This window comes from Balearica regulorum, chromosome 4, assembly GCF_011004875.1.
Source record: "Balearica regulorum gibbericeps isolate bBalReg1 chromosome 4, bBalReg1.pri, whole genome shotgun sequence".
Taxonomy (NCBI): Eukaryota; Metazoa; Chordata; class Aves; order Gruiformes; family Gruidae; genus Balearica; species Balearica regulorum.
The window spans coordinates 5,250,229-5,264,336 of NC_046187.1; the positions used below are offsets into that span (position 1 = coordinate 5,250,229).

General features: G+C 37.1%; 2 protein-coding genes across 5 annotated transcripts in view; one reads left to right on the forward strand and one right to left on the reverse strand.

Moving 5' to 3' along the window:
* Positions 1-11,526, reverse strand: part of SEC24D (SEC24 homolog D, COPII component) — a 69,408-nt gene extending 57,882 nt beyond the window's left edge. The window contains exons 1-2 of the mRNA XM_075751021.1: positions 11,388-11,526; positions 6,088-6,193 (exon numbers count right to left, since the gene is read on the reverse strand). The gene's annotated coding sequence lies outside the window, so the exon portion shown is untranslated. The remainder of the gene's footprint in view (positions 1-6,087; positions 6,194-11,387) is intronic.
* Positions 11,491-14,108, forward strand: part of SYNPO2 (synaptopodin 2) — a 92,965-nt gene continuing 90,347 nt past the window's right edge. For all 4 annotated transcript variants that reach the window (XM_010306401.2, XM_075751020.1, XM_075751018.1 and 1 more), the window contains exon 1: positions 11,491-11,737. In XM_010306401.2, coding sequence (XP_010304703.2) covers positions 11,609-11,737 — 129 coding nt within the window. In that variant the 5' untranslated portion in view covers positions 11,491-11,608. The remainder of the gene's footprint in view (positions 11,738-14,108) is intronic.

Below are 14,108 nucleotides of genomic sequence, written 5' to 3' on the forward strand. Positions count from 1 at the left end.
CCAAAGTTGTACATGTGCAATGCTGCTGAAAACTAATGTGATTTCATATATTTCAGACCTAATTTGGAGTTAGTAGTAGTGAAGTAAATAGAAGAATTTCTCTAAATCTATAGGCTTTTTTCATCTATATTAAAAAATAGCAAATTCCCTGCCTCTAAAATCTCACTTTTGAAGTTCTCACTAGAATTGGTTCTATTAGTTCTGAAACAAAACACATAGTCATCCATCAGCTTGGGAGATTATTGGCTACGGAACCAATACAGGCTCTGTGGAAGGCTAACTCAAATCTTTCAGAGACCAGTATTAATTGTTTTTTAATTTATTATTTTAATCATTTGGGATTGATCTGTTCCCTGAAGTTACTACTGGAGGTCTATAAAAGCCCCTTATGGATGAACTGCGCAGAACTCCATGTCTCTATCCACTGTCTTAATGGAATGTGTGATCCGGGAAACCTAAATCCTAACCTAACCTTTTCATTTAGAAGATGTCTTTAAAATACAGCCTTAGCACAAGCTGCCAGGAAGAATCAGAACACTGTGATGTATTTGAGCTACAGGCATGTATTTGTCATGATGATAGCTATAGTACAGCTTTTGTAGCAGTTAACATTGATTGCGTTAATACATAACTGTGACAAGACAAATCTCTGCAGTTCAGTGCTATATCATTTTTTTTAAAATCAACATATATTCTAAACCATTCTCTAGGGGAAGATGTGGGCAATACTGCGCATGTTCTTTCAAGAAAAGGCTATTTCATCACAAGGAATAGTTCATAAACCTCCAAAGATTCTACATTTTAAAAGGCTTTTTTTTTTAATTGAAACTATTTTTCTCCTTTTAATTTCATTTGTATGTTCTACAGACAAAGCAACAGGTTTGCTTTTGCACCAAATCAGAAGGGTCCTAAAAGCTGTTTACATAAAAAGATTACTTTCTTTTCCTGTCTTCCTTACATATAATCACTAAAATCTTCTTTAATGTTTTGTCTACTGTATAGTTAAGATCTATGGATAACAGTTTACGGTTTAGTGTAAAACACTTTACAAGCAAACTGGAAATTAATATTTCCAAAGGTTGTATTTGCTTAAAATGAAAGCAAAGACTTTGGTAAAAAGAAGCAAACAAATTTTGAAGGGATTATGTTTCTCTGGAAAAAAAATAGCATGACTGTGAGATCAGATTAAAAAATGCTACACGAAGAAAAAGGAAAGATGTAATATTTCAGGAAAGAGAACACTGATGTAAGAAGAAATACATCAGTGTTGTGACTCAGTTACCTTTCTAATATAAAAAACCTAAGCACAAAAGAAAGGTAAATAAGGGTACAACAGAAGTGAATACTGATACTTTGATTAAACAATCTCAATGGCAATTAGAAAATACCATTGGAGTACACCCTTTAAACACTGCCCTATATAAAATGAAAACACAGAGCAAAGGGATTTTAGAATATTAGTTTGATGTAGCTGCTGCTATTCAGGGAAAATAATAAGGTAATGTTAAAATCCTGGGCATACTTTCATTATTATATATATATTTTCTCTTAAGTAACCAGTGCTAAACAGATACTTCCTACAGTGACTATCCACTATCCTAGTCCTGTTTCAGCTCAGGCATGGGGCCATGATAAAGGAAGAATTCATTCCTTAGCAGGTGTTTTTTTTTGCAAGATGAGACACTAATTGAGCAGGTGGTGAGTCAGAGTCCCCATAACCAAAATCAGGCCTGGCCAGGGGCCGCTGGGACACAATTAGGGATTGCTGAGCACTCTGATCATGCAAGTCCCCCTTTTCCCTCCTGCTCCACAGTGATGGTAAAGGCTCTTCTACATCTCAGGCTGCTTTCAGCATGCGATACACAGAGGTCCTGACACCCTGCACTCATTAAAGTTTCCAAAATATTTTTAGATTGAGAAGGAGTGTAAGTCCAATTCCAATTCATAAACTTATATTCTGTCTGAATTCATCTGCAAATTCCTTTAGACCCAATATTATTCCTTGCTGTGAACTGGGCAATTTTGTTGCACTGGTATGGTTGCTGGTAGCTTTTGAACGGCTGCGTTGTACCACCCTAGAAATGGCTGCATTTTGCTATACCCTGCAGAGGAGAGGAAGGACTGGGAGCGCGATGCTCCTTCCCTGTCCCAACCCTTTTAAGCATCACTGGCAACTGGTAAATTGTCTTCGTGGTCCCCAACTCCCCCAAATAGAGGACAAAAATCAACCACCACAGAGAATATTCATTGCCTACCTTGGAGAATGTTGGTAAAGTTTACTGGCATATTTGCAAAGCAAAAAATTATATTTAGGGAAGAAAAATGATATCCAAGTGAAAGAGTATTTAATGCTATTCCTTGCCTAGGAGAGACCCTGGGTCTTGTGGGCCTTAAAGCCAAGGTCCTGATTTCTTGTTAGATTGGTCCCTATTAGCTAAAACTACTTTCTTCCCCTGAAACTCAGTAAAACAGAAATTATTATAAAATGCTCTATGGTCCACATGTGGTAAGTTCTATGCAAGTCATGTCAGAAAAGTGAATATGCTTTAGAAACTGACTGTGCCTGCTTTCTTTAAAAAAGACTTTCTGGCTAGTTCAAGCCTCTGGATTTTTCACTATCTGCAAACTATGAGGCTCCTCTGCTTACTCTCACTGATTGTTGCTATTTTGGTTTTCTAATGAAATCAACATTCTGGCAACTCAATCTGGAACATTTACAGTAGATAGATACAGTGTTCTGAGAAAACTGCTGTGATGTTTCAGTTGGGGAATTTCAATTATCTTTTTTAATTAATTTAGTACTGTCTAAGATGCATGAGAGTGGAAGATTGCACTACCAGTTCTTAAAGAAAAAAACCGAAGACTTGATTACCCTGCTGTAATTGCTACATAACAAACCGTAACATAAAAACAAAGATGAGAACTTCTCATTATAATCTGATAAATAATGTATGATATATAAAGCACTGTGGATAAACATTAAGACATCGGTCTGAGGAAGGACAGCAGAAAGTTATGTGATCCTTTCTGTGTTTGCTTGCTGAATGTATGTAATTTCTCAAACTTAGATATATTTCATTTTCACATTCAAAACCATCTGAAGTAGCTTTACTTCCATTGACTTTCATTTTACGTTTCCTGGTTGTGTATAAAATTTCTAGTATAAAAGTGTAATTTTATTCTATTTTTAATTGTATAAAATGTGCTAGTGGAGTCTTGCTATAGAAGAGCACTCAAATAAGCTTACTATCATTACATTAAAAAAAAGTAACTGAATAAGAAGCAGGCAAACTCTTCATAGCACACTAGCTATTTGATGGATTTACTTGGTTTTCTCATTGGAAAACATGGGATGAATTTACAGTCTGTTTTTTCCATTTTTCCAGTTAATAACACAGTTGTATTTTAGCAAGTGCTAGTGGTCATTCAACACACTGTGAGTCTAGTCCTACTGTTAGTAAGTCATATTTGTTCCATATAATTGATTGCCTACTGCAACTCATATGATATTATTTCCTTTCTCTGGGCAGTTGATATCACAAGCAGGATAAGTTGGTTTCTATTCGTTAGTACTGACAACTGTTGAATGAATCTATTACATAAGAAAAAGAGCTCTTCAAAATCACTCTGAAATTACTTAAGATGTGAATACTTTCATGTTTATTCACACTCACCTTCACTGTGCTTCTGCTTTACACCACCATTAACGCAGGAGTAAAAAATCTTCTACACGAGCATGGAAAAATAATAGAGGTACTACGTATCAGTAAAGCATCTCTGACATTTGTAAAAATAGCAGTAGTGATTACAAAATATTTTTCAAAATACTAGTTTTGCGCTATTTGGATACCTCTAGCATCAACTAAGCGATGCCTTCACCAGCATCATCAAAAATAAACATCAGAATTAAATCAAAGAAAATCAGAATTGCATTTTTAAAAATCCATCACATCGTTTTTGTATGATAGCTGCAACAAAGGGATTGGAGATGCAGCTGGCATGAAAATAACAAAGGACAGGAGCAAAATTCTACAACACGCTTGGTGTCACAGCACACATACTAGATTTGCTCTGTGAAGGCACAAAAACCACTTGTTCAGGATTTGCAGACACTGGCAGTTGTCTGGAAATCTGGCAGATCCATGCCAACACCAGCTAAAGAGTAGATTATCACCAAAAGTAGAAGCCTGTACCAAAGACAAAAGGAGCTGAGAAGTCTGGAAACTGGTCCCTGGCACGAAGATGCAGCGCGAGAGGCGGGGATGTAGGATCAGCAGGGGTTAAACATCGAGGTGTTTTGGAAGGTAGACTTTTCTAATATAATCTGCTCCACTTGGAAAGGAGTTAGTTATCAAAGCAGAGAGTTGGAATTTTTGTTCCTATAGCCAGGAATGAAGATATCTGGATTGCTTTTTGATCTATTGCAGTTATTTGCATGGGGGGTTAAGATTTCATGCAGGGAGGTCCTTGTGGTATCATCTTTGTTGTTACTGTTTCTCTGGTAAAAATCTAAACAGAACCATCCAGATGCAAAGAGCGAGCAATGCCCTTAGCCTTATGCAGATGTCACTTGATGCCAAGCAACTTTTAATGCACTGTTCTTTTGCTAGATGCTGTAGCTTGAACCATCACCATCAGACGTGCTGGGGCAGACATTGAACAAAATATTTCACTGTATTTGTAAAGTGAGTGTTACAAACTGCTTTACAAATCTTACAGCTTATTTTGTAGTACAGAGGACAGAAGGAAGAACAGGGTACTAAGGGAGGATTCAAACTATCAAACTATGAACTGGGATTTTCAGAAATTCCAGCAGATTTCTCAAGGTTACACTGTAGTGGCTATTTTCCCCATTTTACAGGCCCAGACCAAAAATTAAATGTGAATTTGCAAGTGTAAAAACTGAACCCAAGCTTCCTGAGACGCATGCTGTATTATAACTCAATTGATTTTCTGCTTCTGCAATTCTTGTTTTCAGTACTGATAAATTCAATCTTATCAGCCTTTTAAGTGACAAAAAATACCTGCTTTAAACTTCAGTGCAAAAATAGTTGATATTTATGCTGGACTTCAGCCATGAATGTAATCACTCGTTGAGCTTTTTAAAAGCAAGTCAAAGGGAGTTAATTACTTTTATGCTAGCTAACAGGAAACAAAATTTAAAAGATGAAATTTGATGCAGATGAGTACTCATCAGACTAATGTTAAATCTTCAAGATCTCTTCAATCTTCAGTTCCACATTAAACCATCATTTCAAAATTTAGTAGACTTTGGCCCTAATTCATGGCTCAGCTATGATTAAAATACTTTAACTTAATAACAAAAGGTATGACTGTGACCATTGCTAAGTCATGAGTTCTAATTCCTCAGCATGGGCTACCTGTGTTAAAACTTTTGCTTGTGGCTGGAGTTAGTATTACTCATCCTACTAAGAACACGACAGGGAACAAAGAGATAGGGGCAAGGTAAACAGGCAAAAGTTTGATTCTTCCTCAGTGTCTAAGACTTTGTTAACCTTAGCTAAGCTGGCATGGAGGTGAGCTAATTTGTTTCTAGCATACAACAAGGGCAAATTACTTTCCCCTGTCAAGAGAAGCTTGGTTGAGTGCTGCCCTGCATTACCCCTTAAACTTGGCAGAATGCAAACTTACAGTTTTTCAGAATGTTACAGTGCAACCTTTGTATTTCAACTTAGAGAAAGAATTATCTCAGGTTCTAAAACATGATGGGATTTATTTTATGTTTCTGAGAAAGTGGTTTCTCACACCAGAGTCAGATTCAGTACATTTCTCTGCTTCTTCGACTACACGTCATTTGCCAGTCTTGAAGTTGGGGGAAAAAAGCAAAGCAGGACTAGTTCTAAAATTCCAACCCAACCCATCACACAGTACCTAGCCTGATAATCCACATTAGGGATTAAAATCTGAAGCCTTTACTTTTACTGGTGACGAACTGTTCATGCCTCTTATGAACGTGGGCAGAGCTTTCCCATCTGGCCTCAGAGGCAGCCATAGTCATATCTATGACTTGTATTTTTAATTTATTTTCTCTTCACTAAGAGAACTTGGTATTACTGGTTTTAGTACCTTTATCACTCCATGTCTGTACTTTCAGTCAGCAGACCCTCTTCAGCTGGCGCTGCCTTGCAAAGTTCTTCATGCAATCAAAACATCTGGATTCTATTAATTTCTCCTGTAGGACAAGAGAAATTGGATGGGAAAAAATGAAGAGCAATCAGTTTTAATGAATGTTAGCTGGAGCCGTGCATTTGAACCTTCCATCAATATAGTTCAGTCGCTTTGTCTGTCTCTTTATACCTTTTTTGAAAATTAAATCCTTTCCATGTGCCTCTGTTCCTTGTTGCTTCTAAAGTCAGGAGAACAAAAATTAAGGGTAGGAATTAAGCAGCAATGTATTTTTCTACTTCTGTAAGGTTTGGGGAAAATTATGGTTAGCTTTGCCTTCAAAATTTGCTTTTACCTTATGCAACACTGAGTTGTACTACAACAAGGAATGTTATTAGACAATGATTGGGACAATACCATATGCTACACTGCCCTACATTACCCAGCTTGCAGAAGCCACTTTAAAAAAAAAAACTAATTTGAAGGGATACATTAGAAGAAGCCATTTTCACTTCATTTTTGTTTTCTTAAGTGGCATGGCTGTGATTTCATCTTTTGTTCCATGAAACTAGATATATATTTACAAATGGTTTTCTTCCATGTAATTAATAAACAAACAAAAAAGCACTGTCAATTTTTTTCTTTTTTTCTTTTCCCCTGCTGATTCTCTGATTTGGCTAAAATCACATCCTACAATAAATTGGGTAGTTTATGAAATTGTTTACAGATGATACAGTTAGAATCTACTAGAAAGCTGTTAAAATAGGTATTTTTAGGGAACTAGCTCATGTTGATTTTATGTGAAAAAACCAGACAGGAAAAGAAAATGAAATGCATAAAAAGGAAGAAATCAGACCATCTGGGTATTTACAGCTGTAAAATGCTGCCCATAAATTAGAGATCATGATATCCCCTTTCCCTCTCTCTCTTCCTCATTACTAAGGAATGGATGGAAAGGTTTGCATTTTTAAAGAATCCAGAGACCTAGGATACTATTATAGGAAACTGTAGGTGAAATGACAGCTTTTCTTTTATTGTTGAATGAAAGAGGAACATACATCTTATTTCTTCTCACAACTGTGGAATGTCTTCTGAACTCAGCTAGAGAACTGAGTTTTGATTTAAATTAGATTTTAGATAAATCCACTTAAACTGTTCAGAATCATAAATGATTATTACAATAAGAAAAGAAAATATAGGGAAAAGTGACAGTAGATGAGGCAAATAAAATTGAGAAGTAGTCACCACGACCACACAGAGCTTTAAGGGAATTCAAGGCTGAAATAGCTGATTCTTACTTAAAACTGTTCCCTGAGATTAGAGTGCCATTTTTTAACAGAAGCGTTCCAAGACAGATTCAGAAAACAAGAAGCCTGCCAGCCTGATACCTATACAAAACAAATAGGTGGAAACTATAATACAGAACAGTGGACATCTGGATAAATATGACTTATCTGGGAAGAGTTAAAAAGGTTTTCATAAAAGGAAGTCCTGTCTCACAAACATAAGGCAGTCCTTTGAGGGGATCAAAAACCACGTGGATAAGGGTGATCTGATTGATCTTGGATTTACAAAAGGCTTTCAACAAATTCCTTCACCAAAGGCTTTTAAGAAAACTAAGCAGCCATACCATAACATGGCTTAGAAGTATAAGGTGATACACATTGGGGAAAGCCCCATTAATTCACATATAAAACAATAAGCTTTGAACTGACTATCACCAGACAAGTTTTTAAGATTTTACAAGATAGATCCATGAAAACATCAACTTGGCAGCATCTGAAAAAGCAAATCAGGTGTTAGCAATGTTGGGGTTAGCAACTAGAGAAAAAAATAGATGGTATCATCATGTTATTGTATAAATCCCAACTTTGTCTGCAGTCTGAAGACTGTGTGGCATTCCAGGACCCCATCTCAAAAAGGATATAGAACTAGAGAGGAGGTAGAGAAAGGCAATGAGGATAATGAAAGGTATGAGACAGCTTCTGTATAAATAATGACTCATTATTCTATTCTTCTTCCCTGGAAAAAAGACGACTGAGATGGATATGTAGGAAGTCTACAAAGTAAGTGCCTGGAAAGTGTGGCTGGGGATTGCTTGGTCACAGTTTCCTCTGATCCAAGAAGCAGAGGATATCAAATGAATCTGTAGGATCCAGATTCAAAGAATAAAAAAAAGGTGATTCTTTAAGTCACAATGTCATTAGGGATGACTCCCTACGATATGCTACAGATACTAAAAGTTATGTGGGGTCAAGAGGAAACCACATGGAAAAGTTCATGCAAGAGAAATTCATAGCTGTTAGTAAGTACAGAGGAACCGCATCCAGCTGAGCAAGTTTTTGAGTGGAAGTCACTGGAGGCTGCCTGAGGAAAGTAGTGTGCATTTCCCATGTTCTTTTTCCCAAGCAACCATTCTCTACTCGCTACCACAGACATTTTAGGGTAGATGGCCTCATTTTGGCCTAAGTACAGCTACTCTTAGTTTACACAGCTCATCAAGGCTACTGTGCTAGATTTTTTTGACTGGCAGCTCCTGAAAGCAGATGAGCAGGTGGAGGTTTGACCTGGAGATTTTTTCCTACAGATCTCATCATAGAAGATCAGATTCAAGCCAAAGCTTTACCTGTATTTGGGCCCAGATAGTGAGTTCTGGCATTTGTCATTTGCTGAGTTTATAAAGTTATTTTTTGTGACATAAAATTTTTATCAGTTGTTGCCTAGAATTGGATCTTTAGGTTTTAGTGAAATGATGGATATGGTGGCTGTGGTTAAGTGGCTGTGGTTGCCATTAGCTTTACATTTTTCGGTGGATTTCAAAAATTATCTCAGAATTTATGCAATTTATTTAATTTGCTACAGAGACCACAGAGACCAAATTGTCATAAACCCCATGAATGACTCCACTTTTATCATGATGTCCTGTTTCTGGCCAGCATTTAGAAATCCCAAAGGATGCAGAGAATGTACAACGAGATAAGACTAACATTAAAAAGCAAGATATGCTGCAGCATAAGCATTTAAGAAATTTATATAAGGCAAATGGGAGTTGTTAATGCCTATGGAGTATTATTTGTTAGATTAGGAAATAGGAAGCTTTGGGTCTCCTCATTATGGCAATAGTTTAGTTACAGACTTCAAATGTTGGGTTTTTTTAAGACAATTCTGTTATATGGTCAAAGGAGCTAGAAGCATCTATATCTAGTACAAATTCCCATCAAATGTATGACCATCCAAATGCAGGGCTGTTTCTCCTTAATTTGTTTTCTACATTAAGTATATGAAGAAGTTCAGAAACAGAAATCAGATTTGATTATTCCTTTTTACCAAAATTATAAAAGAGATCCTAATACAAGATCAAAACACCCTAACAGTAATTAAATATATAAATTGTATCATAAATTTATAGCATTTGAAGGGCTGATAATTATAGGATTCATTTTCCTAAAAAAAAAAAAATTTTTTTTTGTTTACCAGAATGTCATAAGGCATTTTTTGCAGCTATATACTTAAGAATTCTATTGTCATAAAAGTATCTATAAAAATGTGCATCATTAGGCAAAAGGTTTTTGTCTAAAGCAAGATTCTGCCTAGGGAAATACCAAAAAACTGTCTGCTATAGCAACAACTCAGCAGTGCACAAGATAATAAGCAGTTAGCCACCTTCAACTGAGTTAAACGAGGCGTCTTAACTCAGAGGAAGTTCTCTAGCAAAGTTCCTTTACAGACCATTCCCCTTCTGAGTATGGCTTCTCTGATAGTGTTTTCCTTAACTATTTAATTATATGGCAAGCTGTGCTTGTTTTGCTTCTCCAGAGCCTTTCCCTTGTAGTCAACAAAGAAAGCACTCTTCCTTCCATTAAATCCTGACATTTAGAGAGTGACATTTTCCTCTGTTTGATTAGGGACCTTCTCTCCACCCAGTCTTTGGGTTACCTTAGTGTCTTCAGAGGCCTGACGAAGGGCTCAAGTGCCTAAAAGCCTGTCTACTTTTTCCAGCCATAATATTTCAGTTTAACAGAAGATCCTGTTTCTACCTTCACATTTTGCCTAATGGTCTTTAAAGAACATTGCTGTAGTGTAAGGAAGCATCACTCCAGGGACACTTAATTGACACACAGGCTTAGGTTTAAAGCCTCAACGGTTACCAGCTACTTAGATGCAAAGTCATGTAACTTAAATGCCAAGTGTCTCCTGTTGCCCTGACATCTCTGAAGACCTAGAACCAGCCAACTGTAAACACTTTGTACAGGGACCTCGGTGGAATTTAGGCTGTGGGAATCTGACATCAAGCCCCAGCAACCTGGGTCTCAAGAGATGTTTGTTTCAGAAACTAGATGTTTCTGCCTACCTGCTGAACACTCTCCTTTAGAACCAGCTCAATTCAAAATGCAATGTGATTTAAGCCAAGCTAACTGACTTTGGGCTGAGGTGAGTAAGAGCGCTTATGCTGTCAGCTGTTAACACGCAGCTAGGGCAATATTCATCCCTTGCTGAAGAACAGGCACCTCTTAAACCACTCCTTAAACCAACTAGACCTGGGGGAGCTTAGCTGTTTACCATCTGCATTACCCCAACTCAGCAATGGGGAACAGAACTGAACCCAGGTCTTGTAAGGCAAATTAACTTCCCACTGAATCTGGGGTTTTTTTTCATGCTTATAGTAGGGTTCCCCTTTAATGACACAATGCAAATCATCCATTGATAGCATCAGTAGAGAGATTTGGTACTTCATTCCACTAATCCTCTTCCCCTCTCAGGTAGGAAAGGCAACAGGCTGCGTAAAAACAGGTATTATTAGGGTCCAATAATATTTCAGGTCATCACTAAATAGCAGGACATGTTAAACTATACTGAGGTTAGAGCGAACCAGCAAAAGAAGCAATTCCAAGACAGGGAAATTATAAAGCTTTTCTTCCTTTTTTTTTTTTTTTTCCATACCTGCAATGCTACAGGAAGTCATGCGGGGTAGAGATGAAAATCATAAACCTAGTTCAATCTAAGTGTATCAGTTATTCAGAGGATGTACATGAAGTTTCACTCAAGATTCTGCTTTCTTCTTTGCAAGAAATGGGTAAATTAGAGTTTAAAATGTCTGGGACCATTTACTAAAGTAAACTTACATCCTAAATTGTCACCAGGAAATGTACACTTCTTTTTGCTGTTGTTTTGATTTAGCTGTCAGGAGAGTCATGTTTAAATACAGCCTTTTCTTCCTCATGGCCGCGTCTCTTTGTGTGCATTTCCTCGGCGCTACTTACTTTACTTTGAAGGTGGGCTGAGCGTAGAAATCTGACGAAAGAGTGGGCTGTGCCCTCGATCCGAGGGAGCTCTTACATTCTTCTGAATGACTACATTTGCTAGTGCAGTACACAGCAGCAGCAACAGTGTGGTGCTCTGGGTCTCCAGCTCTGCCTGGCAGACAAGTCTCCAGCTCGCTGAACATCTGCAAGACAAATTTTTCATGTTCTTCTGTAAATGAATGTTACCTGACGGCACCAGGAAAATGGGCACAGGGGATTATCTCTGCATTGCTATGAGTGGAGGGGCGCCTTGGGGCTTTAGATTGCAAGGTGGCAAGGAGCAAAAGCAGCCTTTGCAAATCGCCAAGGTAGGACCATGACAGAAAGATGTTATTGGTGTTTTGTGAGCACGAGTGAAGAGAACAGTTTGTTTAAATATATGCTGCTTCCAATGAAAATGGTTGGCGTGGATCTTACTGTGATGTTTGTTTGAATTTGCTACATGTTTTGCAGAGATTCTACAGGTGCTGATTACGTTTGTTTCAATAAAAAGGAATTATTACTTTTTGGTAGCTTGCAAGTATTGCAAACATTTTCTTAAATGTTAAAGGTCTGAAACTGTGAAATGATGTATGCCCTTCAGCTCCTGTTTGATTTGCTGTATGTTTTTGAATACACTTGGTATATCACAAAACTGAATCTCATATTAGGAAATGCTGTTTCAGTCATCTATTTATGATACTTTTTCTGCTCTGGGCATAGAATAAATACAGATTTATCATGAGAAAATGTTCGTACTATTTTGGGAATCCTGGAAAGTATTACACTGAGTTATCTCTGGTTTTGGAAAGTTATCCAGTCTTAGAAGCAGCTTTAATAGATGCCAAACATTCCCTCTTATATTTCATGAGCAAAACTGAAAATTATTGAACACTTTATAAATTACCTTCACGTATAAAATGACAGCTAAACAGACAGTAGAAATTCAAAATAAAGTAAAAATAAGAATTATTATTAAAAATAATTATTAAAAATAATAGTTAAGAAGTAGTTTTGTTAAAAATCAGTGCTCACTCCTTTGCAACAGCTTCTCCACTGGTGCAACAATGAAGATTTGTCTCGGTTATTAAGGCTTATGTAACTGCATGGAGCTGCATTCTGTTCTCCTAGACAAGAGGCACAAATTTTGTCCAGAGTTTTGAGGTCAGCAAAATACCACTGTCTGAAATGATACTGGGACTGATCATCATATAATGAGTTCTGCCTTGTTAAATTGAGGGAGAGAGATTAAAATGTATCTTATCACCTTTTAGTATCTTGGTAATCCAGTACATTGAGTGTTAAGTTTTTTCTACTTGGATATACTATTTTAAATCAGTTGTTTAGCTATTTAAGCTCTAACTTTCTTAAGATGTCAATATATTTATTACTGAGTTAAATTTAATTTACTGGATCAGTTAACTTTTACACAAATAGCAGAAAGAGTAAGTCTACCTCATTTTATAAAAGAAGGTCCCTTTAGTTCCTCTGTCAAGAAAAGAACATCTTTCGCTATGATTTTCAATGATTTCCAGCCCATAATATTAATCATATTCAGTAACAGAGCTATGGTTTATTGAATGTATGTACCATTTTTCTCATTACTGTTAAGCTTTTTGTTTGTTTTTATATTTTGCAAAACTTGAACATGTTTAAAATTTTTTTCCTACCGATGGGCAACTGTTGCGTTGCAAGTGAAGCCACTGATAATAGATGACAGTGGAATCCTGCCATCTAGTGAAAACTTGTAGCTAAAACTTAGAAAAATCTAAGTAACAGTAAAAGGCAAAACCAAAAGTAAAAAGCACAGTAGTTTGAACACAAGATTCTGATTAGGCTTTAGTTTTCCTGATAAAAAAGGGCTATACAATATATTTCTTTTCATATTCATATCCTAAACTGCGGCACTTAAGCCTGGGTTCTGTTTTACCACTAAAATTTGGGACTTGAGAACTAGATACATGGTAACAGTTGTGCCTTACTTCTAATGGGAAAATCAACCAGTAAAATATATCAAAATTTAGAAAAATAATAATATGTATTTTTAGGAAAAAAATCAAAGAAGCATGAGTTTGTTTTCTTGCAAATAAACCCACTCAAAAGGCCACGTAATGCAGTACTTCAGAACAAACACCCTTCGCAAGAATATATGCGTATCAGCACACAGAAGTGTTATAAGCATGGTGGATTGGGTGCTTTATGAGTTCCAGATCATTCATTTCTCTATGCTTAAGAGTTGGTCAGGATCAGTGAGATTTGAAAACTGACACTAGTGTCTGGCTGAAAACCTGAAACTCCGAGTTGAGAGGCCATAGCTTTCTTTGGGACCCACTCTGTCAGCAGGCTTCGCCGTCCTCCCTGGGGAGCCTGGGCTCACTCAGAGGCACGCAGACGTGGGTCTCCAGGTCAGGCACCACCGCCAGGCTGAGGCATGGCAAGGTGGGGGGGCTGCAGCCACACTGTGTGCGACCCTTTCTGGGGAGAGGCAATGTTTTCAGCTTTTATTCTGTTCTATCCCTGAAAACTGAATCTAATAACTCATGAAAAAACAAAGAATTGCCCAACTAGTGCATAGTGATTTTCCTGCTGGCGCCATAGTTGTGTTTCCTAAACTCAATTTTAAAATTTTGGTTTGGTTTGGTTTGGTTTTTTCAGTTCAAGATTCAGCTTCTCCACTGGTGCATACTAATGTAGCTCCAT